General features: G+C 52.8%; 1 protein-coding gene and 1 non-coding gene across 2 annotated transcripts; one reads left to right on the plus strand and one right to left on the minus strand.

Moving 5' to 3' along the window:
* Positions 1 to 3,856: 3,856 nt before the first annotated feature.
* On the minus strand, positions 3,857 to 19,522 carry Nppb (natriuretic peptide B). Its single transcript, XM_070036948.1, has 4 exons — positions 19,514 to 19,522; positions 5,156 to 5,394; positions 4,788 to 5,037; positions 3,857 to 4,092 (listed from the first exon to the last, which is right to left on the minus strand). Exons 2-4 carry the CDS (start codon positions 5,378 to 5,380, stop codon positions 4,076 to 4,078), a joined length of 492 nt encoding a protein of 163 aa, XP_069893049.1. The 5' UTR covers positions 5,381 to 5,394; positions 19,514 to 19,522; the 3' UTR covers positions 3,857 to 4,075.
* Positions 19,523 to 24,948: 5,426 nt separating this feature from the next.
* Positions 24,949 to 25,064, plus strand: LOC138838491 (U5 spliceosomal RNA). The gene has a single exon (XR_011375628.1). It is a non-coding gene; the product is annotated as a U5 spliceosomal RNA (small nuclear RNA).
* The last annotated feature ends 1,547 nt before the right edge of the window (positions 25,065 to 26,611 follow it).

A 26,611-nucleotide genomic window follows, 5' to 3' on the forward strand; every position in this document is an offset into this window, starting at 1 on the left:
GGACTCCAGACAAAGTGCTCACAGTGCTGCAGGACCAGGCCAGTGAGCACTGAAGCGAGAGCCAACAAGCCTGACAATGTCCAAGATAGGAGAGCTGGGGCAGGAGAGCAGGAGCCAGGGTTCGAGAACAGCCAGGGAGTCTAGCTTCAGAAATGTGCCCAAACCCCTGTAATTGTAGCTACTCAGGAGGCTGAGATCTGAGGATTGTGGCTTGAGGCCTACCCCGGCAGGAAAGCCCAGGAGACTCTAATCTCTGATTCACTAGCAAAAAAAGCCAGGGGCTGGGAAGGTGGCTCAGTGGTAGAGTGCTTGTCTTGCATGCATGAAGCCCTGGGTTCGATTCCTCAGCACCACATAAGCAAAAAGAAAAAAGCCAGAAGTGGTGCTGTGGCTCAAGTGGTAGAGCGCTAGCCTTGAGCTGAAGAGCTGAGGGACAGTGCCCAGGCCCAGAGTTCAGGTACCATGACTGGCCAAAAAAAAAAGCCAGATGTAGAAGCATCCCTCAAGTGTTAGAGCTCCAGCCTTGAATGGAAAAGCTAAGGGAGAGCACCCAGGCCCTGAGTTCAAGTCCCAGTACTGGTGCACATGTATGTGCACACACACATGAATTGTGAAGTTCTCGCTGTGTTTAGAGAAGGGGAGGGCTCTCTCTGTCTTCATTGCTTGAGCAGCAAGATCAACCTTAAATATTGAGCTGAATGATATCACTAAGCAAGTCTTTATTTAGTGCCAGTCCTGGGGCTTGAACTCAAGGCCTGGGGCACTGTGCCTGAGCTGCTTTTGTTCAAGGCTAGAACTCTACCGCTTGAGCCACAGCACCACTTCCGGCCTTTTCTGTGTATGTGGTACTGAGGAACCCAACCCAAGGTTGGTTCCACTAAGCCACATTCCCAGCCCTAAGTAAGTTGAATTTTCCAACTTGGCAAACAAATCCTGGCTCTGTCATTCACTCACTACCCTGACTAACACTCCATCACCTCCGTGTGCCTTGATTTCCCTATGTGGATATGAGGAGTGAGGTTTATTTGTTGTTTTGTCTTTGTGCTAGTACTGAGGCTTGAACTCAGGGCCTGAGCACTGTCCCTGGTAGCTTTTTCACTCAAGGCTAGCACTCTACTGCTTGAGCCAGCTCTTCTTCCAACTTTTTGGTGGTTAATGGGAGATAAGAGCCTCACAAACTTTCCTGCCTGGTTAGCTTTGAACCACAATCTTCAGATCTTAGCCTCCTGGGTAGCTAGGATTACAGGCCTGAGCACTGGTTTATGATGAGGTTCTTATTAGACTTGTTATAAAGACTATCACAGTTGTTGGAATTGAGCCTCTACATTCTTCCTCATTAACTGTTCTAACTACACATTGCCTTCCCAGGTCAGAAACATGAGACAAAGATGACTCACAATCTCTTGGAAAATAAACTGCTTCTAAAATCTCATTAAAAAAAAAAAATCTTTCCAGACGTGGCAGCTCATGTCTGCAATCCTAAATATTCAGGAGGCAGAGATGGAGATGGAGAGGATCAGGGTTTAAGGCCAGGAGGGTACAAATACAACCCCACCACTCTGTGCCATCAACAGCTGCATGGGATGAGATTCACCTGTCCTCCTGGCAAAGAGGAAATCGTAATAGGCGGATCACAGGCCAGGCTGGCCCTGGCATGCACACACACAAGACGTTATTTGAAAAATAACATAGGTAAGAAGAGCTGCCTGGAACAATACGCACACATTCATATGTGTGCGTGTGTATATCTTAATTAATCTGATTGGCTATCCACAATCTCTGGCGCCTACTGGATCAGAATGAGACCTATCACACATGATTCTCTCTCACTCAAAGAAAAACAGGCTGAGTGCAGCGAGAGTCGGAGGTAAGGCATTGTGGGGCTCTGGGTTCACCCCACTTCCAGCATGGTGTGGCTGTCACCACCTGTCTGGCAAGATGCTTCCTCTTGCTGGCTTTCCATTTTCTTTTATTTTTGTGCCGGTACTGGGACTTGAACTCAAGGTCTCGTGCTAGAATCGTGATCCTCAGATCTCAGCCTCCCGAGGAGATGGGATTACAGGTGTGAGCCACCGGCCTGTGGGGGGGGGGTGGTTCAGAGGGCTCCTTTCCCAGCCTGAGCGAAGTGGAAGGACTGAAGGTGGAAGCTGGGATTCAGAGCAGGATGGAGGCCCGATGCCCAGGGGAGTACATGGGGCTAGGGTGCCCTTCCCTACAGACATTGCAGTTCCTACACACACACACACACGCACGCATGCCCACATGTGCACACATACACAGTGCCCTGGTCTCCGGCATTCATGGTGGAATCCAGCCCCAGGGAGCAAGCTTTCTGGTTCAATTCCAGAAGAGGACAATCCAGGAAAACACCTGCCTTTCACTCCCTGGAGACAGGTGTCTCTTGAGCCTCAGGACCGTGGGGACAGCTCACAGCAAGCAGGCAACGCTCAGAAGGAAAGAAAGCCCCGCCATGCCACAGACTCCCCCTGCAGCCTCATCCCCTCCCCTTCATTAAGATGCCTTCAAATCTTCCAGAAAACAACAAAAACAAAAACCCACAGGTTTTGTGGTTTTCCTTTTTATTTGTTTATTTATTTTGTCGGTTGTGGGGCCTGAACTCTGGCCTGGGCGCTGTCCCTCAGCTCTTCAGCTCAAGGCTAGCACTCTACCACTTGAGCCACAGCGCCACTTCCAGCTTTTTCTGCTTATGTGATGCTGAGGAATCAAACCCAGGGCCTCATGCATGCAAGGCAAGCACTCTACCACTGAGCCACCTTCCCAGACCTTTTGGGTTTTTTTTGTTGTTGTTGTTCTGGTCCCAAGACTTGAACTCAGGGCCTAGACACTGCCCCTGAGCTATTTTGCTCAAGATTATCTCTCTACCACTTAAGCCACGGTGCCACTTCTAGCTTTCTGTTTTGTTTTGTTTTGTTTTGTTTTTGGGTCCGGTTGTGGGGCCTGAACTCTGGGCCTGGGCGCTGTCCCTCAGCTCTTCAGCTCAAGGCTAGCACTCTACCACTTGAGCCACAGCGCCACTTCCGGCTTTTTTCTTTTTGCTTATGTGGTGCTGAGGAATTGAACCCAGGGCCTCAGGCATGCAAGGCAAGCACTCTACCACTGAGCCACCTTCCCAGCCCCCACTTCCAGCTTTCTGTGGTTAATTGAAGATGACAGTCTCATGGGCTTTCCTGCCTGAGCTGGCTTTGAACCACAATCCTCAGATCTCAGCCTCCTGGGCAGCTAGGATAACAGGGCTGAGCCAACGGCATCCAGCTCATTTTTTTCTTTTTCTCTTTCTTTCCTTCCTTCCTTCTTTCTTTTTTTCTTTTCTTTCCTTTTTTTTTTTTGGGGGGGGGGGGTCCAGTCATGGAGCATGAACTCTGGGCCTGGGCGCTGTCCCTCAGCTCTTCAGTTCAAGGCTAGCGCTCTACCACTTGAGCCACAGCACCACTTTCAGCTTTTTTCTTTTTGCTTATGTGGTGCTGAGGAATCGAACCCAGGGCCTCATCATGCAAGGCAAGCGCTCTACCACTGAGCCACCTTCCCAGCCCTCTCTCTCTTTTTTGGGGGGGGGGGCCCAGTCGTGGGGCTTGAACTCTGGGCCTGGGCGCTGTCCCTCAGCTCTTCAGCTCAAGGCGAGTGCTCTATCCCTGGAGCTACAGCGCCACTTCCGGTTTTCTAGTGGTTTATTGGAGATAGGAATCTCACAGGCTTTCCTGCTCGGGCTGGCTTTGAACCGCGATCCTCAGATCTCAGCCTCCTGAGTAGCTAGGATTACAGGCGTGAGCCACTGTCACCCAGCTTATTAAGGGCTTTTTGTATACACAGAAACATCCATTTCAAGTAGAAAAAAAAAAAGGTTTGTGATGCTGACTTTATTTCACTGTGGAAAAGTTTGTGCTCCAAGGTAAGAAATCATCCAGTAGAAAACAGACAAATAAATACATAAATAAATAAATAAAAATAAATAGGAAGTTGATTCAAAGGGTGGGCGTGTGTCCTGGCTCAAACCGGGCAGGGATGGAGCAGGAGCCTCTCCAGAGTCAGAAGCCTACGTGTGCAACCAGCACTTCGCCTAATTCCGCTTCAGCACTGTGGGGGGGAAAAGAGAGGGTGAGAAGAGCCTCTGGGGGCGGAAACTGAGGCAGAAGCTGAGATTCTCTTGTACATCCTTTACCCCAAGCTGATCTGTGTGTGTGTGTGTGTGTGTGTGCGTGTGCGGTGGGGCTTGAACTCAGGGCCTTGCATCCTCCATGAACTCTTTCCTTCACTTATGCCACACCTCTACTTCTGGTTTGTTTGGGGATTTTTTTGTTGGTGGTGGTAGTGGTTAATTGGAGAAAAGAGTCTCTCGGACTTTCTCCTGCCAGGGCTGGCTTTGAACCGAGATCCTCAGATCTCAGCCTCCTGAGTAGCTGGGATTCCCCGTGTGTGCCACCAGCCCCGGGTGCCCCAGCTGATCTTGGTGCTCAAGGCTCTACAGTGACTCATCTCTCGGCCCTTCGTGGAATCCTCGCTGTGAAATGGGATTCCTTGATGATCTTGGCTCTCGGCTTTTGAGGATCTAGACAATTTAGCAGACGTGGAGAGGGAAAATAGGGGAGTCTTTCTCCTCCACGGACGAGCGTGCCAGGCAGTGGCTAGACACCCCCTGCAGAGCTCTGTCCCTTCTGAGGACAGGAAGCCGGAGAGGGATGGCAGAAGGTAGGTGGGGCCTGCGTCCTATTTTCTGAAGGTTTCCCACCCTGGGAGGTCAGGCCTGGGAGTAGCACCCGGTGGACACTCACCATTACAGCCCAGCCCAGTGGCAGCACTGATCCGGTCTATCCTCTGCCCGAAGCAGCTTGAGCTGAACACCTTCTTAGATACCTTCAGCCCCCGCAAGGCCCGGTAGGGGCTTCCTCTGTGCCCAAGGTGACCGTCCAGGGCGGCCTCCCCGGATCCCGAGGGGCCTTGGGATTGTTGGAGAGGTTCCACGGCCATCAGCTTGGCCTCCGTCTTGGATGAGACCTGGCTCCTCAAACGATCCAGCAGCTCCTGTGGTGGGCGAGGGAGCTGGGGGCCTCAGCACCACACCCTTGGGCTGCCCCGCCCCTCCCATTGCTTAAGAGGGAGTCAGTCCCAGGCCAGTCCTCCACGATCCCTCTGGGCTCACCTGGATTTCCCACAGCTCTGAGTCCTGGCCAGAGGCCACCAGAGGGTGAGACCGGCCTCCCAGAGGCATCCAGGACAAGAACAGGAGCAGCAGGATGGCCACAGAGGGCGCCGATGTGGAGAGGCCCATGTTGCGGGAGGGCTGTGCTGGCTGGTCCCAGGACCCCTGTGTCTTCTTCCAACTTCTCAGGGCGGGCTGCAGCCCTTTTATTGCAGGTCTGTGCATCGGCCAGCCCTTTCCTGGAGGGGAGGGGGAGTTATCTCTGATTTATCAGCCACATTCCCGCAGGCTGAGCTCAGGCCCTGAGAATGCACCACTCCAGGCCCGACTGCGAGGAGCACTGTGGGCCGGGGGTGGCGGCTGGGGCGATCAGGCCTTGTATAGAAATGGGCTGGGCTGGGCTGGGGGGGAGGGAGGAAGGGACAGGGCTCCTCCATCTCTTGCTTCTTTTCCTGCAGAAATCCGGGGGCCTCTCTGTGGCATTTTCTCCCTGTTCTTCCTACCCTAACCATAGCTTGGAGTGGCGGGGAGCACCCCAGGGGTTCCCAGGAACAACGGGAGTGTGGGGGTGCAGGGGGTGACTCATTCACCACAGCCCCAGCCAACACCTTCTACCACCCGTCTGTCTCCCCTCCCAGTGAGTGTGGTTTTGTAGGTTTGTGTTTCTGTCAGTCATGGGGCTTGAACTCAGGGCCTGGACACCGTCCCTGAGCTCTTTTGGCTCAAGGCTAACACTCTGCCACTTTGAGCCACCGGTTTTTTCGGTGGTTAACTGGAGATAAACCTCTCACAGACTTTCCTGTCCGGGCTGGCTTTGGACCGTGATCCTCAGCTCTCGGCCTCCTGAGTAGCTAGGATAACAGGTGTGAGCCACGGGTGCTGGGTCCCTGGCCCGTTTGGAAGGCGCCCCTCACTCAGCCAGCCCCAGGTTTGCTCCTGCCCCGCATGGCGCTGTCCATGGTGCTGACCGCCCCGAGCGAACTTGGCACAAACTCTGAAGATCTCCATCTCCCCACCAGATTGTCAGGCCAGAGAGACCCATGTGCTGCGAAGGGGGCAAAACAGCACTGGGACCTCACCCTGCTGTCCCTGACCACGTGCTGTGACCCTCTCCAAGGTCAACTGATTACAGCCAGAGGATGACCAAGGACTTGTAGAATACTGACCCTTCTGCCCCTTACTGATTTGACTGGAATTCTGACAGCACAGCCTGGAGATGAGGTCATTCAGGAGGCCTTCCACATGCCAGCCTCTCCTCCCTTCCCCCCCCCACCCCCAGCCAAACTCTCAGTGGAATTGGAAGGGATGGCTCTCTCTGGGACGCCAATAGCCCTTCCTACCCCTAGACACCCAAGACCCCAGTTAGGCCTGGGCTTCCCATCTGTAATTAGAAATGAGGCTACGAGCTAGTTGTGGTGATGCCCACCTGTAATCCCAGCACTTGGGAGGCTGAAGCAGGAGGATGGGGAGCTGGAGGCCAAGCCTGGGCTACATAAAGATCTGGTTTTCATTAAATAAATATACACATTTTTAATGAAGCCAGGGGCTGGGAAAGTGGCTCAGAGGTAGAGTGCTCGCCTCATATGCATAAAGCCCTGGGTTCGATTCCTCAGCACCACATAAGCAGAAAAAGCGAGAAGTGGTGTTATGGTTCAAGTGGTAGGACACTAGACTTGAGCTGAAGAGCTGAGGGAAAGTGCCCAGGCCAGAGTTCAAGCCCCATGACCAACAAAAAAAAAAAAAAAAAAAGGAAGAGACACAGAAGATATACCCCTTAAAAAAATCAAACCTGGAGCTGGGAAGGTGGCTCAGTGGTAGAGCGCTTGCCTTGCAAGCATGAGGCCCTGGGTTCGATTCCTCAGCACCACATAAGCAAAAAGAAAAAAGCCGGAAGTGGTGCTGTGGCTCAAGTGGTAGAGCACTAGCCTTGAGCTGAAGAGCTGAGGGACAGTGCCCAGGCCCAGAGTTCAGGCCCCACAACCGGAGCCCCCCCCCCCCCCAAAAAAATCAAACCTGACCTCACCATCCCTTCCAGAGAATTTGTGTTAACAAAGCACGTGGCAGCGGTGGAGAACTAAAGAGAGATGGGTTGGGCAGAGATGGGCAAGGAAGTGGCAAGAAAAAGCGGACCCTCTAAGAAAATCGTAACTTAAAAAATTAGCATCTGGAGCCAGGACTGTGGCTTAGCAGTAGAATGCTTGCCTAGCGCGCATGAAGCCCCAGGGGAGCCCATACATAGAAACAGCCAGAAGTGGTGCTGTGGCTCAAGTGGTAGAGTGCTAGTAGCCTTGAGCAAAAGAAGCTCAGGGACAGTGCTCAGGCTCTGAGTTCAAGTCCCAGAACTGGCCAAAAAAAAAAAAAAAAAAAAAAAGAGCTTCTGTCAGGTGCTGATGGCTCACATCTGTAATCCTAGCTACTTAAAAGGCTGAGATATGAGGATCATGGTTTGAACCCAGCCCAGGCAGTCTATGAGACTCTTGTCTCCAATTACCAGCAAAAAGCTAGAAGTAGAGCTATGACTCAAGTGGCAGAGCACTAGCTTAGAGCAAAAAAAAAAAAAAAAAAAATGTTCAGGGCCGGGCGCTGGTGGCTCACGCCTGTAATCCTAGCTACTCAGGAGGCTGAGATCTGAAATAGATAAATAAATAAATAAATAAAAATAAAAAAAGAAAGTTGAGATCTGAGGATCGAGGTTCAAAGCCAGCCCAGGCAGGAAAGATCATGAGACTCCTATCTCCAATAAACCACCAGAAAACTGGAAGTGGCGCTGTAGCCCAAGTGGTAGAGTGCTAGCCTTGAGCTGAAGAGCTGAGGAACAGCGCCCAGGCCCAGAGTTCAAGCCCCATGACCGACAAAAAAAAAAAAATGCTCAGGGACAATACTCAAGACCACCAGGCCAGCACACACACACACACACACACACACACACACACACACACACACACACACGTGTATGTTAGCATCTGAAAGACATTGAATGAAAAAGTACCACTATTATTCCTCATTTTTCAGACAAAGAAACTAAGTTCACATGAATTAATCTACCTGTGTGTGTGCACACACACGCATGCCAGTACTCTACCACATGACCCTTCTTGTCAGTTTTTTCAAGTTAATTGGACACAAGAGTCTCACAGACTTCCCTACCTGGGCTGGCTTTGAACTGTGATCCTCAGATCTCAGATTCCTGAGTAGCTAGGATTACAGGAATGAACCACTGGCTGTGAATGAAGAAGAGAGAAAGAATGTCTATGAAGCCTGGGGAAGGAAAGGAAAAGCCAATGAATGATCTCTCTCTTTCTCTCTCTTCCCTTTTTCCCTCTCCCCTTCTCTCCTTCCCCCCTCTTCCATTGCCATAATCTTCTAAGAAGGGATTCTACCTATATTGACCCCATAACTGACATTCTGATGGCATGCTAGAAGTCCCTGGATCCAGCAGTACTTGAAGCTAGATTACTTTGGACTTTCAAATTGTCCTGGGCTGACTAAACCAACTTCATTAAGTTAGCTTTCTGTCACTTCCATTTCCCACCTTCTTCCCCAGCAGTGCCCGGGAGGGACAGCCCGCCTTGTTCTCAGAACTGCCTGTCTTGTTTGGGAGAAGCCGCCGTCTCTGCCCTGGGTGGCAGTCTCAGCTCTCAGAATGTTCTGAACATTTTCTCATTTAGCTCTCATCTCTTGCCGTGCTTGTGAGTCCTCTGAATGCTGACAAAAAAAAAAAAAAAAAGAAGGGAGGGGGGAGGCTGGGAAGGGATATGAAGGATAAACAAAGGAGGAGGCTGCAATGCTTGGTAAGAAATGTACGCATTATTCTGCCCATGTAATTGTAACTCCTCTGTACAGTATGTTCACAAATAAAATTAAATTAAATTAAAAAAAAAAAGAAAAGAAAAGTAGAAAATATTCTTAATAACTAGCTTTCCAAAAGAGCTGCAAGAGCAGACAGAAAGAGCCGGAGCGTGGCTGCTTCTTCTTTTTTTTTTTTTTTGTCAGTCATGGGGCTTGGACTCTGGGCTTGGGCGCTGTCCCTGCGCTCTTCAGCTCAAGACTAGCACTCTACTACTTGAGCCACAGCGCCACTGCCAGTTTTCTAGTGGTTTATTGGAGATAAGAGTCTTACAGAATTTCCTGCCCAGGCTGGCTTTGAACTATGATCCTCAGATCTCAGCCTCCTGAGTAGCTAGGATTACAGGCATGAGCCACCGTGCCCGGCGGAAGTGTGGCTTTGTTGGTGGTGTCTTCTGTGTTTTTCTTTAAGTCCAGTCGGCAGGAGAGCACTGAGGGTTGGAGGGACAGGTAGAGGAAGTAGAAAGCCTAAAGTTTGACTTCCAGTTTCATCTGCCCAAATTGGGCACCCAGACGTCTCCCCACGAGGCCTAAGTGAGTTTATTCATATGAAGAGGTTGGTCCCAGTTAGCCTGAAATGGTGGAGAAAGGTACTGGGGCTTCAACTTGGGGCCTGAAGCTCTTACTTAGCTTTTCCATTCAAGGCCGTTGCTCTGTCCCTTGAGCCACATCTCTATTTCTGGCTCTCTGCCAGTTATCTGGAGATGAATCTGAAGATTTGTCTGCCTGGACTGACTTTGAACCCAGATCCTCAGCCTGGCGGGTGGAATGGCTGCCCTGCAGGACCCAGTCCATGCCTTCAGATGGGTAGGGAGTACCTGCGTGTGGCCAGGAGGGGGCGCCCATGAGACCTGAGCACACATAGCCTGTTCCCCAGGGAAGGCAATGGCCATCCTCCCATCCTCCTCCTGGGTGGCCAGTTCTAGTCCATCCGGGTGCTGGTGGCTCACACTGGGGATCCCAGCCATGCTGGAGTCTGAGATCTGAAAAAGCCAGAAGTGGTACTGTGGCTCAAGTGGTAGAGAGCTAGCCTTGAGCTGAAGAGCTGAGGGACAGCGCCCAGGCCCAGAGTTCAAGCCCCACGACCAACTAAAAAAAAAAAAATTAGGACGTGACCACGTGCATGCGTGCATGTGTGAACACACGCATGCTGGTACTGGGGCTTGAACTCGGCCTAGACACTACCCCTTAGCTTTCTTGCTCAAGGCTGGTATCTACCACTTGAACCACAGTTCCACATGTAGCTTTTGGCTGGTTCATTGGAGATAAAAGGCTCACAGACTTTCCTGCCTGGAAAGTCTTTCACCCTGGATCCTCAGATCTCAGCTTTCTGAGCAGCCGGGATGACAGGCGTGAGCCACTGGCGCCTGGGCTCTCTGGACAGTTCATGGTGTCAGGATCCCTGATGTGCAGGGGTGAGGGGTGGAGGCAGGCAGGCCCCAAGATCAGGCTCACGCTCATGAATGGCCTGGACTGGGGACACACGTGAGGACAGAGATCATGAATGGCTGTCCTGAATGTCCACGCAGGGTATTAATAGAGCTCTTTCAGAGGAGGACAAGATGTACCAGAGCAGGGCCGGGTGTCCCGGACGAGGCCCCATGACCGCCCCGCCCTGGGCCTCGGGGAGACACGGGCAGGGCCGGCGAAGGGACCATGTCTCCATTTCAGGAGACGCAGGGCTTTTGGGAGAGAGCACTTCCTGCCATTCCTCCAAGCAGCCAGCCTCCCCCGCGGCCTCCCGCCTGGCACCCGGCAGTGGCTCCACACCCCGTCACCTGCTGCCCGCTCCAAGGGAAGGCCAGGCTTCCGGATGCCAGCCCCATCCCCAGAGCCCCCCTCTGCCTGTGCCAGTTTGGGGCAGACTTCCTGCCAGTTTCACCAGGAAAGCGCTCTCTCTCTCTCTCTCTCTCTCTCTCTCTGTCTCTCTCTCTCTCTGTTCTCTCTTCCCCTTGAGGGTAGAAGAGGAAATGAAAGAAAGCACTTTATGGGGTACAAAATCTCTGGTTGTTGGGAGGGCCACAAAACTGAAGACAGATTGGAGGGTCTCAGGCTCTAGGAAGGAAAGGTCCTGAATTCCTTGTACCTGCTATGACCCCAGCGCTCAGACAGCGCCTGGCATACAGTAGGCACTCAATAAATAGAGTTGTTGAATGGACACCAGGCGCCGGTAGCTCATACCTGTAACCCTAGCTACTCAGGAGGCTGAATCTGAGGATTGTGGTTCGAAGCCAGCCTGGGGCAGGAAAGTTGGTGACATTCTTTTTTTTCTTTTTTTCTTTTTTTTTTGGTCATGGGCCTTGAACTCTGGGCCTGGGCGCTGTCCTTCAGCGCGTCAGCTCAAGGCAAGTGCTCTACCGCCTGAGCCACAGCGCCACTTTCAGTTTTCTAATGGTTTATTGGAGATAAGAGTCTCACGGACTTTCTTGCCCAGGCTGGCTTTGAACTGTGATCCTCAGATCTCAGCCTCCTGAGTAGCTAGGATTACAGGTGTGAGCCACTGGCGCTCGAACCAAGGACAATCTTTTTTTTTTTTTTTTTTGGTTCAGTCGTGGGGCCTGAACTCTGGGCCTGGGCTGCTGTCCCTCAGCTCTTCAGCTCAAGGCGAGTGCTCTACCACTTGAGCCACAGCACCACTTCCGGCTTTTTTTCTTTTTGCTAATGTGGTGCTGAGGAATTGAACTCAGGGCCTCATGCATGCAAGGCAAGCGCTCTACCACTGAGCCACCTTCCCAGCCCCCAAGGACATTCTTATCTCCAATGAACCACCAGGTTCCGGGGACCTCGCCTCAACTCAGTCTCAGTCTAACTAACTGCAGAGGTCCTGCTTACAGGCAAGGCCACACACAGAGGTTCTGGGCAGACACAAATTTGAGGGACATCATTTGCTGTAGTACAAGACTTCTTTCTTTCCTCCAGTGAGTGTGTGTGTGTGTGTGTGTGCGCGCACACACGCGTGCGCTGGGACAAGGACTTGAACTCAGGGCCTTGTGCTCATGCTTGGCTTTTTCAATCAAGGCTAAGACTGGACCACGAGCTCCATTCCACATTTTTGGTGGTTAATTCCCTTTAAGCGCATAAGGGTCTTGCAGGGTCTTCTGCCTAGTCTGGCTTTAAACCTCCATCCTCAGACCTCAGCCTCCCGAGTAGTGTGGTGTGATTACAGGCATGAGCCCCTGGCATCTGATTTTTCTGTTTCCTGTTTTGCTGTCGTGCTCTGCCTGCTCTTCCCATGCCTTATATTGGCCACACTGCATCTGGAACATCATTCCAGGAAAGAGCATTTCAACAGAGGACTGGAGGGTGGAAGGCAGGCCCGAGGAAGAGCGGGCCTAGTTCCTGGCTGCCCAAGGCTGGTTGCCTAAGCAGACTGGGAGATCTTCACCAGCAATGCATTCAACAAAGGCCTAATACCCAAAATATAGCAGGAGCTCAAGAAGCTAACCTCACCGGGCACCAGTGGCTTACACCTATAATCCTAGCTACTCAGAGGCTGAGATCTGAGGATCGTGGTTCAAAGCCAGCCCAGGCAGGAAAAGTCCACGAAACTCTTTATCCCAAATAAACCACCAGAAAAACAGAAGTGGTGCTATGGCTCAAGTAGTAGAGCACTCACCTTGAGCTGAAGAACTGAGGGACAGCACCCAGGCCCAGAATTCAAGCCCCACAACTGACGAAAGAAGAAAAGAAAGAAAGAAAGAAAGAAAGAAAGAAAGAAAGAAAGAAAGAAAGAAAGAAAGAAAGAAAGAAAGAAAGAAAGAAAGAAAGGGGCTGGCAAGGTGGCTCAGAGGTAGAACGCTTGCCTTGCATGCCTGAGGCCCTGGGTTCGATTCCTCAGCACCACATAAGCAAAAAGAAAAAAGCCAGAAGTGGCACTATGGCTCAAGTGGTAGAGCGCTAGCCTTGAGCTGAAGAGCTGAGGGACAGCGCCCAGGCCCAGAGTTCAGGCCCCATGACCGGACCCCAAAAAAAAAAAAAAAGAAAGAAAAGAAAAGAAAGAAAGAAAGAAAAAGAGAGAGAGAGAGAGACAGAGAGACAGAGACAGAGAGGGAGGGAGGGAAGGGAAGGGAGAGGGAGGGAGGGAGAAAGAGAGAAAAGAAAGGAAGGCAGGAAGGCAGGAAGGAAAAGAAAAAGAACCCCTCCCAAAGCTAAGAAACTATCCACTAAATGGCAAAGGAGCTAAGGAGAGACTGCTCAGCAGAGGTAAGAATGGCAAAGAAACACAGGAGGAAATGCTCATCTTCCCTAGCCATAAAGGAAATGCAAACTAAAACTACTCTGACTTTTCATCTCACCCAGTTTTAGATTGGCCAGCATCATGAAATCCAACAACAAATGTTGGCGGGGATATGGGGAAAAGGAATACTACTGCACCGCTGGTGGGCATGTACGTGAGTACAACCACTCTGGACAGCAGTCGGGAGGTTCAACATAGACCTTCCCCATGACCCAGCCATTCCACTCCTGGGCATCTGCCCTGAGCATTATGAACCAGGATATGAAGACAGCTGCACAAACATGTTCACTGCTGCACTACTCACAATAGCCAAGCCAGGGAAACAGCTCAGAGCCCCGCAAGAGATGAGTGGATCCAAAAACGTGGGACCTAAACACAATGGAATTTTACTCATCCATTAGAAAGAGTAAGGTTATGTCATTTGCAGGGAAATGGATGGACCGAGAACAAGTCATGTTAAGTGAAGTAAGCCAACCTCAGAGAGACAAGCTGTGCATGTTTTCTCTCCTATGTGAAAGCTAGATCTAAAATGCACTGGGACAGGACAAATTGTACAGGCCTCTAGGCATCCACACACAGTGAGACCAACGGAGGATGCGCTTAGCAGAGGAACACAAAGGTGTAACTCCCCTGAATATTTAAAAATACTCTTCATCAAAATGAATTCCAGGAAATGGAAACGATGATTTTATTGTTGTTGTTATTGTTAGTTTTATTGTTTTATTTTTAGGGTATTATTGTTTTATTTTTAGGGGCCGAGGCAGGCACAGAAATGGAGGAGGGTGAGCAAATGCAGGCATGGCTTGGTGCCAGTGGCTTGGGCCTATAATCTTAGCTACTCAGGAGGCTGAGATCTGAGGATAAAGGTTCAAAGCCAGCCCGGGCAGGAAAGTCCATGAGACTTTTGGTTTTTTTGGTCGGTCATGGGGCCTGAACTCTGGGTCTGGGTGCTGTCCCTGCGCTCTTCAGCTCAAGGCTAACGCTCTACCATTTGAGCCACAGCACCACTTCTGGCTTTTTTCTTTTTTCTTATGTGGTGCTGAGGAATCGAACCCAGAGCCTCAGGCATGCAAGGCAAGCGCTCTACCACTGAGCCACCTTCCCAGCCCTGATAGGTTTTTATTGGTGGGATGATCATGAGTGGCTTTGTCCTATGAGCTCATCATGATAAGAAAGTCTTTCTGGAGGGGGGGGGGTTGGGGAAATAAATGAATTGTCTCACCCTACACATGGGTGATAAAGTCCTGGTGACTTCCAGAGAGAAGCAAAGCTGGAAGAAGGGAAAACAGAGCCAGCTGGGGACAAAATGGAGTTGGTGCAGCCCAGCCCCGGGCTGGGGCTCTAGGCAAAAGGTCATTGTCCTCCCTCACCATTTCCTGCTGCTAGTGGCAGCCGAGGAATCAGAAGTCCTCAGAGAACTTCATTTCCTGTGCCTCTTGGGAAAATGAGATCAGTCTGAAAACAGACAAGTCCTTTAGTGACTAATGTGCTAACGTGCAGTTCAGCACCAACATTTTCTCCCTCTCCTCTTCCCTCCCCTCCATCCTCCCTTCCCCCTTTCCCCTCCACCTCCCTGCCTGTCTCCTCTCTCTGCTGATACTAGGGCTTGAACTCAGAGCCTAGGTGCTGTCCTTAAGCTTTTGTACTCAAGGCTCGTGCTCTACCACTTGAGCTCCACTTCCAGCTCTCTTGGTGGTTTCTTGGAGAATCCTGTACCTGTAATCCCACACTTGTAATCCTAGCTACTCAGGAGGCTGAGATCTGAGGATCGTGGTTCAAAGCCAGCCCAGGCAGGAAAGTCCATGAGACTCTTATCGCCAATGAACCACCAGAAAACTGGAAGAGGTGCTGTGACTCAAGTTGAGCTGAGGGACAGCGCCCAGGCCCAGAGTGCAAGCCTTAGAACTGACATACATAAATATCAATCAATCAATCAATCCTCACACTTTCCTGCCGGGGTTTGGCTTCAAACCAAGATCCTCAGATCTCAGCCTCCTGAATAGCTAGGATTACAGGTATGAGCTACTGCCCTGGTACCTGCTTGCAAACAATCTTTGATAGGCTGGGAGCCAGCGGCTCACATCTGTCATCCTGGCCACTTAGGAAGCTGAGGTCTGGAGGGTCTTGGTTCCAAGCCAGCCCAGGCAGACAAATCTATGGAGACTCTTCTCTCTAATGAACCAGCCAAAATCAAGAAGGGAAGGTGTGGTTCAAGTGGTAGAGCACTAGCCGTGAGCAAAAAACGCTACACAAGAGGCCCTGAGTTCAAGTCCCAGTATCAGCATACAAAACAAAGTCTTTGATGAGAAAAAAAAAAAAAGGAAAATCCAGCCCTGAGGCTCAGCTCCTCCCCGCTGTGTCTTCCTGTCCAGCCTCCCTGCGGCGGGGAGCTGGCGGGCCAGGAGAGACTCTGTCTCCTCCCAGCTTCTGACTGTCAGCGCCTGCCGCAGCCACAGGATTGAACTCTGTCACTCCACAGCTGATAAAGCCCTGCGGCCGGAGCGCTGAGCCGGGCCTCTAGGCCTGGATAAGCCGGAGCTGTCAGCTGTCAGCACGTGCCCGGCCGGCGCCTGCTCTGCCCATCCTTTCTCCTGTCCACCGCTCTGAGCTTCCTGCTGTCTGTTTACAGCCCAGCTCGGCCACCTTGACACGACCCGCAGCGTCCACCCTGGCCCTGGCCGGATGGGGAAGAAGTATTTCCCCACTGAGTTCCTGGTTCCCCGCAGCGTCTGCGTGTGACCACTGGAAAGGAGTGAACCCCAATTGCTCTTTGTCGTGGGGGCGCTCAGCAGCCTCGGGGTCCTCCCTAAGGCGTCTGGCAAAGCTGGAAAACACTGGCGATGTCTGAAATATCATCACCACGGTGGTACAGAAAAACAAGTGGCAAGCCAGGTGCTTTTGGCTCACGCCTGTAATCCCAGCTACTCAGGAGGCTGAGATCTGAGGACCTTAGTTTAAAGCCGGCCTCAGCAGGAAATTGTGAGAGTTTTATCTCCAATTAACCACCAGAAAACTCAAAGTGGCGCTGTGGCTTGAGCACAAACACTCAGGAACGGTGCCAGGCCCTGAGTTCAAACTCGCTGACCAATAACAACAAAGGTGATGGTGTTCTCATCTGAATCACACTTGGGCCTCTAAATGCCTCTCCCTCAGGGATGCAAAAGCCAATCCAAAGCTGGGCATCAGAATCTCATACCTGTAATCCTAGCTACTCAGGAGGCTGATTCAAAGATCTTGGTTCAAAGCCAGAGCTGGCAGGAAAGTCTATAAGACTCTTTGTGTTGTTGTTGTTGTCGGTTGTGGGGCTTGAACTCTGGGCTTGGGCGCTGTCCCTCAGCTCTTCAGCTCAAGGCAAGTGCTCTACCACTTGAGCCAGAGCACCACTTCTGTTTTTTTTGGTGGTTTACTGGAGATCAGAGTCTCACAGACTTTCCTGCCTGGGCTGACCTTGATTGGTGATCCTCAGATCTCAGCCTCCTAAGTAGCTAGGATGACAGGTGTGGGATTATAGGTATAGGATTACTATGTCCTGATGCCGGTACCCTGGATATGCTTGTTCTAGAAAGGACACACGTCTCTACAGTGGTCATTTCCTGGGCACCAACTCTGACCTGGGCTCAGTGCTTCTTCCTCGCCATATTTCCACGATGTGGCTGCCAGAGGGAGGACAGGACCATTACCAGCCCCATTTGACAGATCAGGAAATTGAGGCATGCCCAAGGTCCTTGTGATGGGCTACACTGGGTCTCTAAGCTGGGTACTGGTAGGTCATCTGTGATCCTAGCTGCTCAAGAGGCCGACATCTGGAGAATCACGGTTCTAAGCTAGCCTGGGCAGAAAAATCCAAAAGGCTTTAGCTATCGTTAATCAACAAAATGCCAGACTGTAATTGCAACTCATGTGGTAGAGCACCAGCCATGAGAAAGAAAGTTAAGGGAGAGCGCAAGCCTGAGTCCAAGTTCTGGAAACAACAAAATAATAATAATAATAATAATAATAATAATAATAATAATATAGGCTGGGCGCTGATGGCTCATGCCTATAATCCTAGCTACTCAGGAGGCTGAGATCTGAGGATCACAGTTTGAAGCTAACCAGGGCAGGAAAGTCCATGGGATTTTTATCTCCAATTAATCACACACACACACACACACACACACACACACACACACACACACACACACACACACACACACACACACCAAGTGCTTCTATAGGTCAAGTGGTGAGTGCTAACCTTGAGCAAAAGGAGCCTAGGGACAGCACCTAGGCCTGGAGTTCAAGGCCCAGGACCAGCAAAAAGAAGCAGCCAAAAGTGGCACTGTGGCTCAAGTGGTAGAGCACTACTAGGCTTGAACAAAAAAGAAACTCAGGGAGCCTCCACCGTGATCATCCTGATGCCCTGCAGCCAGATCATCTGCTCACCAGTAGCAGGCCCACCTGGGGCTGCTGCAGGCCGAGAGCCCCAGGGCGACGCCCTGACGCCCAGGGCCTGAGCGGCACTGCTGCCTCCCAGCACTGCGAGCACTGGAATCTGAGTGAGTCACGGCTGCACTCCAGGGAAGCGGATGCGAGTCCCGCCCTCCTCCTCTGGGGACCACAGGCAGTCAGCTGAGATGCTGGGGCGCGGGGGGCCCTGCCCGCAACACTGTGACCTCATAACACCCATTCAGGACGGAGAACCATCCAAAAACTAAAGCAAGCAAGCAGCTCAGGGGCAGAGCTCGGGCCTTGAGTTCAAGGCCCAGCATGGGAAGAAGAGAGAAGGTAGGGTAGGCGCTGGTAGGGGAGTTGTTAGCTAGCGCTCAGGCTCGCATTTGAATCCCACCTCTCCCACCCCCACCAGCTGTGTGAACCTTGAGCCCATCACTCGGGGGCTTCCCGGCCTCAGTTTTCCCAATCTGTCAAGTGGGAGTTTTGTGACTGAGACGGGCTGTGCAGTCGATCCTGGCGCCCGGGCGCCTCACCATAACCCCGCGGGTACTGTGAGCGGCCGAGATCCCACACCAGCCTCCCGGTCTCCACCCGTGGCGGAGAAGAGTCCCGGCGCCCCTTGGGTGTCCCCCCTGGGCTGCGACCAGAGCCGGGGCTGAGCAGGGGAGAGGCCCCCGGTGTCCGCGCCTCTCCTCACATGGCTTTGGAGGAAGTCACCGGGGAAAGTCAAGTGCTGTCAGCAGCTCCGGTGCATTCCTTGGATGCTGTCCGCGTGCCATCCGGGTGATGCAGGGCCAGCCTGCCACCCAGCACTGACCAGCACCTGGCCAGCACGGGGCCAGCACGGGGCCAGCCCGCTGCGGGCCGGGCTGCCGGCGGCGTGGTGACTGCACACGTCCGCAGCGCCCCCGCCTCCCCACCCCTCCAGGACGCCAGCCCCCCCCCCAGGAAGCCCAGGAAAGCTGGGAGAGGAGTGGCCAGGCCCACCGAGGACAGAGGCCCCTAGAGAGGCCGGGCCCGGCCCCACCCGGCCTGCTCCCCGGCTCAGCTCAGCCAAGGCGGTCAACCCTGCGAACGCCCTGTTCTGAGTTGCCTGTTCCCTTCCACAAAGGGAACCCAAAGGTCCCTGGCCTCTGGGATCTGTAAGTCAAGAAAGAGAGAGGAGGCTGGGAAGGTGGCTCAGTGGTAGAGTGCTTGCCTGGCAAGCATGAGGCCCTGGGTTCGATTCTTCAGCACCACATAAACAGAAAAAGCTGGAAGTGGTGCTGTGACTCAAGCAGTAGAGCGCTAGCCTCATAGTTCAAGCCCCACAACAGAAAAGAAAGAAAGAAAGACAGACAGACAGACACTAGGCGCAAGTAGCTCACGCCTGTCATCCTAGCTACTCAGAAGGCTGAGATCTGAGGATCACGGTTCAAAGCCAGCCTGGGCAGGAAAGTCTGTGAGACTCTTATCTCCAATAAACCACCAGAAAACCGGAAGTGGTGCTGTGGCTCAAGTGGTAGAGCACTCGCCTTGAGCTGAAGAGCTGAGGGACAGCGCCCAGGCCCAGAGTTCAAGCCCCACAACTAAGGAAGGAAGGAAGGAAGGAAGGGAGGGAGGGAGGGAGGGAGGGAGGGAGGGAAAAGCAGCGAGTGTGGATCCTCTGTGTCTCCCCCAGCCCCCTCCCGAGGGCCCCGCGCCTCGGCCCTGTCCCCTGAGGTTGGAGCACTGTAGTCTGGCCTCGTGATGAGCAGAGCAGTCTTGGGCCGGGGCCGGCCGCAGTCACAGGGATTCCTGGTGGTCGCGGGGACGCACAGCCAGCACCGTCCACGTCCGCCCCGTCGCCCCGCTGAGCTCACCGGCCAGGACCGCGGCCTCCGGAGTCACGTGCCCGCCCCGCTCCAGGTCTTCTTAGGAACCAGACTCTAATTTTAGTGTCCGGTGTCCCCACCTCTGGAGAGCCGCCACCTTCCCAGGGAAACGGAGCCCGCCAGAGGCCCGGGCCGCCGCCCCTCCTCCTCTTCCTCCTCCACCTCCTCCCCAGCATCCTCCCTCTCCCCTCCATCTGCCTCCTCTTCTCCATCCTCCCCTCCTCCTCATCTTCCCCCTCTCCTCCTCCTCCTCCCCATCCTCCTCCTCCTCCCCCCTCCCTCCTCCTCCTCCCACTCCTCCTCATCTTCCCCCTCTCCTCCTCCTCCTCCCCATCCTCCTCCTCCTCCTCCCCCCTCCCTCCTCTCCTCCATGCTGGGGTGATCCGAGTCCAGTCTCAGCCCTGGAAATCAAGGCTGTGTCAGCAACTCTGATTTCTGCCCGGAGGAGTGGGGAGAGGCTGGGGGAGCCCCGGAATCCCATGGCCCTGTCACACCAGTGGCCACTGCGAAGCTAGCCTGGACGTTTGCTGTGGTGTCAAGGGCCGCCATGAGCTGTCCTCAAAACCCTGCTATGGGCTGGGCACCGGTGGCTCACGCCTGTAATCCTAGCTACTCAGGAGGATGAGATCTGAGGATCCTGGTTCAAAGCCAGCCAGGACAGGAAAGTCTGTGAGACTCTTAACTCCAATTAGCCACCAGAAAACCAGAAGTGGTGCTGTGGCTCACGTGGTAGAGCGCTCACTTTGAGCTGAAGAGTTGAGGGACAGCGTCCAGGCCCAGAGTTCAAGACCCATGACCAATAAAAAGAAAAACAAAAACCCTGCGGTGGCCCAGAGATGGAACCCAAATTTGAACTCAGCCCACATGGTCCCCCGCCCTTTGCTCGTTCCAGGGCTCACCCGACTGTCTCAGGAACTAACAGCGGCATTGCCTCTGTACTGGCCCAAGCCCCTGTCAATGAAGCCTCTGCTCACATTCTCCAGTCAAGCAGACCAGCGAGGTTGTTACAATGGCCTAAGATCACAGGGCAGATAGAGCCAGCCCTGAAGTTCTACTTCCCAGTGTGGGATTCCTGGATGGAGCTTACGCCTCAACCAGAAATGATGGGGCTAAGACAGCTCACGGGCCAGCCCTCACCCAGCAAGGGAGCCTCTTCCCAAGCAGCCAGATGAGCATGTCATGCGTGCCCGCACCTGGGAAGGCAAAGCCAGCAGCCCCGGCCTGGTAACAAGCCCAGATCCTCAGCAGCAGGACAAGAGGCCTAAGGAGCCCAGTGGCTGAGCCATCAGTGGCCAGGACACCATCAGGGGACACAGATGCTGCCTTAGGATCCATATTCTTGGGCTGGGAAGGTGGCTCAGCAGTAGAGCGCTTGCCTTGCATGCATGAGCCCCTGGGTTCGATTCCTCAGCACCACATACACAGAAAAGACCAGAAGTGGTGCTGTGTCTCAAGTAGTAGAGTGCTAGCCTTGAGGTGAAGCGTTCAGGGACAGCGCCCAGGCCCAGAGTTCAAGCCCCATGACCACCAACAACATAGACACAAAGGGAAGAAGCTAGCCAGGCACCCATGGCTCATGCCTGTAATCCTAGCTACCCAAGAGGCTGAGATCTGAGGATCAGAGTTCAAAGCCAGCCCAGGCAGAAAAGTCCATGAGACTCTTTTTTTTTTTTTTTGTCGGTCGTGGGGTTTGAACTCTGGGCCTGGGCGCTGTCCCTCAGCTCTTCAGCTCAAGGCAAGCGCCCTACCACTTGAGCTACAGCGCCACTTCCGGTTTTCTGGTGGTTTATTAGAGATAGGAGTCTCACGGTCTCTCCTGCCTGGGCTGGCTTTGAACCGCGATCCTCAGATCTCAGCCTCCTGAGTAGCTAGGATGACAGGCGTGAGCCACCAGCGCCCGGCTTTCCATGAGACTCTTATCTCCAATGAACCATCAAAAAAGCCAAAGTGGAGCCGTGGCTCAAGTGGTAAAGTGCCAGCCTTGAGTGCAAAAGCCAAGGGACTGTGCCCAGGCCCTGAATTCAAGCCTAGGTACTGACACAAAATTAAATACATGAAAAGGACGGCGGGGTGAGGGTGGAGAAGGGCAGCCTACAGCCCTCAGCACCTGCCCCAAAAGCTGGAGGTGGAGACCGACGCAGAGGGCAGAGGCGCTGGCCGGCATGTGACAGAAGGCCTTTGCGACACTGTGGTGGAACGCGGAAACGCAGGGTCCACGACGTGGGGTGCTGGTGATGGACGGATCCCAGTGTCACACCCCAAAGCCTCAACCTGGGCCGGTCCAGCCTCAGGCCACCTTCTCCCTGCACGGGCTCCCCCCCCAACCCATAATATTCTGCTGCCCCTGAGCCAGGTGCCCTGGGCACCTACTTACCAGTGGGCCCTGTCTGACCTTTCCAAGAGACCTAAATTGAAATCTTCCCCTGTGTGTGTGTCTGTGTGTCTGTGTGTGTCTGTCTGTGTCTGTGTATGCTGGCACTATTGCTTAACTCACGGCCTTAGCTCTCCCTTGGCTTTTTTCCCTGCTCAAAGCTGGTGCTCTACCACTTGAATTATGACTCTGCTTATAGCTTTTTACTGTTAATTGGAGATAAGAGTCTCCTAGATTTTCTCGCCCAGGCTAGCTTGGAATCTTGATCCTCAGATCTCAGGTTCCTGAGTAGCTAGAATTATAGATGTGAGTGTGCCCAACTAAGCTGGTGTTTTGTCTTTTAAAAAAGGCAGTTCGGGGCTGGGAAGGTGGCTCGGTGGTAGAGCACTTGCCTTGCATGCATGAGGCCCTGGGTTCGATTCCTAAGCACCACATAAGCAGAAAAAGCAGGAAGTGGGGCCGACGCTCAAGTGGTAGAGTGCTAGCCTTGAGCTGAAGAGCTGAGGGACAGCGCCCAGGCCAGAGTTCAGGCCCATGACTGACCAAAAAACAAAAAACAAAAAAAGGGGGGTGGGGAGGGAACAAGGAATGTGGCTTAGCTGTAGAATGCTGTCCTAGCATGCATGAGACCCTGGTCCGATTCCTTGGTACCACATAAACACAGAAAATAAATAAAAATTATTTTAAGGGCCGGGAAGGTGGCTCAGTGTAGAGTACTTGCCTTGCATGCATAAGGCCCGGGTTTGATTCCTCAGCACCACATATAAGCAGAAAAAGCTGGAAGTGGTGCTGTGGCTCAAGTGGTAGAGCGCTAGCCTTGAGCTGAAGGGCTGAGGGATAGTGCCCAGGACCTGAGTTCAAGCCCCAGGATTGGCAAAACAAAACAAAAAACCAAGAAGGTAGACACTCATGAAGGTAGATTACTCATGTAATCCTAGGTATTCAGGAGGCTGAGATCTGAGGATTTACAGTCTGAAGCCAGCTCAGGTAGGAAAGGCCGTGAGACTCTTATCACCAATTAAGCACCAAAAAAGCCAGAAGTAGCTCAAGTGGAACAGTGCTAGCCCTGAGGGTGAAAAAAAACGCTAAGGGACAGCGCCTAGGGCCTGAGTTCAACTCCAGGACCGACACACACAGACACACAGACACACAGACACACAGACACACACACACACCACCATCACCAACATCACCACCACCATCAACAACAAGAGACCGACAGGGAGTGGTGGATTTGAACCACTGATTCCACATCAGAGGACCACCTCCTGCAGAGCCCAAGACCAAGATCTCCCATGAAGAGTCCCCTGCTTCCACTACTGGCCGGGGTAGGGGAGAGGGAGACCCCAGCCTGGCCTGGGGTGGGGTCACTGCCCTATCTTTTCACTTATGGCCGGCTGCTCTTTCCTAAACCAAGCCACAAGCCTACAACTGGGATGAGGAGTGGGTCTTCAGCGCCCCCTGCTGGAGGCGGGGAGGGGCTGGTGTGTGTGTGTGTGTGTGTGTGTGTGTGTGTGTGTGTGTGTGTGTGTGTGTGTGTGTGTGTGTGTGTGTGTGTGTGTGTGTGTGTGTGTGTGTGTGTGTGTGTGCGTGCGCGCGCGCGCAAGGTTTGAACTAGGGGCCTTGTGCTCTTGCTTAGTGCCTCTTTCTCTCTCCCCTCTCTCTCTGTGTCTCTGTCTCTATCGTCCCCCCCAGCTTTCCCTCTCTCTCTCCTGCTCTGTATCTTATTTCTGAGCTAGGCCCTCTTACCTTTGCCAGAGTGGACCCGGCACTGGACATCCTCTGCTCCTGAGCAGCTGGGATTACAGGCGTATGCCACCCTGCCCCTCTTCAGCTGGGATTACAGGCCTATGCCACCCTGCCCCTCTTCAGCTGGGATTACAGGCGTATGCCACCCTGCCCCAATTCACCACCACTCATGGGGGCGCCGCTCCAGTGCAGGAATGAGTGCCGCTGAGGGGACTGGAGGAGGGGAACGGGGTGGGGTGGGGTGGGGGCTCACAGGGCAGATCAACCCTCCATGGGGGAGGGAGGAGAACGCGGGGAGGGGGGTTTTGAGGTCTCGCAGTGGGTTTCCGGACATTTTGGAGGTACTTGTCCAAGATTTGCTCAGTGTTTTTCTTTCCTCTCCCCGAATCCCCCAACACACACATAAAGTTCAAGGAGCTGAACAGACAAGGTCCCGGGGGTTCCCAGGACAGGAGGAGGTGCTTGGGGGGGGGCCCAGCCAGCCCTCTCCTCTGACACCTGCTGAGACTCTAGGGGGCTTTGCCTGGGTCAATGTCCCCCGCTCCCCCCCATGCCTGGCCTGCCCGCCACTTCCTGTCTGCCCCCATCCCCCTGCCCCACCTTTTACTGGGCGAATGGGGGTGGGGTGGGGGGCTTCTTCCCTGCTTGGACTTCCCAGGCCTGGATTTCTCTCCCAAGCCTCCTCCACTCTGGGCAGAAAGGCGCCCCACGCGGTTCTCTACCTGCCCGCCAGGAGGCTCACCATCGCCTGCAGCAGGCCAGAGGTTTCTGCTTCCTAAAGCGGCACCAGGTGAAACCAAGGTGGGGCCCGGGGGGACACACCCCTTCGTTCACTCCGAAAACCGCTCCGTGTCTCCCGGAGAGGTTAAAAACCCGCCTGCAGAGACCAATTGGCCTAAAGCCACCTGCTCGCCAATTATAAACTTATAACTAGACTTTTCTCCCAGGGCCAGGCTCCGGTGCCCAGCCCGCGCGGCCTGGCTCTGCTCTGCCCCTAGTGGTGGCGGCCGGTCTAGCAGGGAGTCACGCGAGCGCTTTACGGCATTTCCGGAAACGGGAGTCTGGAGAACGAAGCCTTATTTGCATACCCACAATGCATTGCATAAGTTATTTCCTACTTTAAAGTTACTCGATTCTCCCTTTCGCTTTCCAATGATTTTTTTTTCACAAAAATGGAATTCCGGTTTTGTGTTTGTCTTCGGAATAAAAAGGCACATGTCACTATTTCTTTAGCAAAAATAATCACCATTAGAGAATTAGGGCTATCGGTTACCCGAGGACTAAGTGCTCAGCTGCAGAAGGCATACTCTGGTTTCTCTTCAGATCGTATAAATCTTTCGCCTTTTACTAAAGATTTCCGTGGAGAGGAACAACTCTGAGTCTTAAACCAATTTTTTGAGGCCTTGTGCTTGCAAGGCTGATCATGATGTTTAAAGATAGACTGGTTCTGTGCTCTGGTAGGGCCTAGTGCTGACCTTGAGGTATTTGCGTATTCCTTGTTTTTAGGAAAACTGGATAAGAAGCTCAAGTTGAGGTGTGGTATGGTTGTAGAGACTACTAGCTCATGGAGTAACTTGAGTTTGAGTGGTGGTCGTAACATATAATGGCATGGTTGTAGAGACTACTAGCTAATGGAGTAACTTAACTTTGAGTGGTGGTTGTAACATATACCTAGAATACAGCAAAGCTCAGGAATAAACAAAGAAAACAAACAAGTGAAGTTGAGGTGTAATTGGAGAGGTAACAGTAGTAACCAAGAAAGCAAACTGAGTAAGCAAAAGGCTGAGTTCAAAATTGAGGGAGAAGGTAGCTGGTGCCTGTACTCTTAGCTCTGCTGGAGTCCTGGCACACGGAGAAAAAAAGCAAAGACAAATTTGAAACTAGCGGATAGAGGGCAAGCAAATACTACAGTCCATTTTGGACAACAGTTTGGGCCACTGTGTGTGTGCATGCTCAGCCATAAGGGAAGCTGGGAAGTGTAGTCATTCAAGACAGCCCAGGGACCTGCGGGTGATGGAGGTTGCACGTTAAGGAAAAGACCTGTTAGGGTAGGAGGAACTGAGCCGGTTTTCAGGCACCCCCAGGCTCGGCATGGGAGCCGCAGATGAGGGAGGTACACAGTAGAAAGCATGGCTGTCCCATCGGGTGGAGCAGCGCAGGAGCAAGGTGTCTCCTGAGTTTTTGCCACACCAGATGCTTGCCTGAGTCTTTTTTCGTGGAGCTAAGGCACTCACGGAGATGACAGATGCCAGGAGAGCTGGGGACTCTTCAAAGTTAATTCACAGGCCCAGCAAAAGCATCTTTTAAGTTGCCTTTTTACAGAAGACAATCCCTCCCAAAGCCTCTCTGTGAGCTGTCAGGTCTGTCCCTGTGCTGGCCCTGGGATGCCCGGTTCAGAAAACCAAGCCCAGGCTTGGGGATCCTGCGCTGAGAGCCAGCTGCCCATGGTGGCACTCTCCCCTTCAAGCAGAAGAGAGTGATTTCCCCTTCTCTCCCCTGGGCCAGGGGCTCCAGCGCATGACCAACTCTAGCCTGGAGATCAGCCTGTCCCTCACAGCTAAATGCTGTGGTCAGTGCTTTCTTTGGGCTCAGGTCCATGTGGGTTCTCAAGCAGGGGTGAGGTGGTTGTGTTTGGGATCTCCTCGGAAAGCTCTTAGAAGTTTCAAATTAAGCTGGACGCCGGTGGCTCACACCTGTCATCCTAGCTACTGAGGAGGCTGAGATCTGAGGATCATGACTTGAAGTCAGCCTAGGCAAGAAAGTCCATGAGACTCTCATCTCCGATAAACCAGATAAACCACTAGATGTTGGGAGCCGACAGTAAAGCTCTAAGGTCATCTTGACCCCTGTGCTCACTTGAAGGCATGTACAAGGAACTGGCTTTCATGAAAAACTCCAGGTGCCCGGGATTGCTTTGCTATGTCTGCAGAGTTTGTTTTACTTTCTACCAGTTGACCTTGTCTTAT

The sequence above is a fragment of the Dipodomys merriami genome, unplaced genomic scaffold (genome assembly GCF_024711535.1).
Source record: "Dipodomys merriami isolate MVZ:Mamm:240054 unplaced genomic scaffold, mDipMer1.0.p SCAF_28, whole genome shotgun sequence".
Classification (NCBI taxonomy): Eukaryota; Metazoa; Chordata; class Mammalia; order Rodentia; family Heteromyidae; genus Dipodomys; species Dipodomys merriami.

Bases quoted from the DNA above. Each gene is read 5' to 3' on its own strand.
- Nppb (XM_070036948.1), bottom strand. From the start codon at position 5,380: ATGCACAGACCTGCAATAAAAGGGCTGCAGCCCGCCCTGAGAAGTTGG. The intron at 5,038-5,155 runs GTGAGCCCAGAG...CGCCCACCACAG, and splicing joins CAGAGCTGTGGGAAATCCAG to GAGCTGCTGGATCGTTTGAG.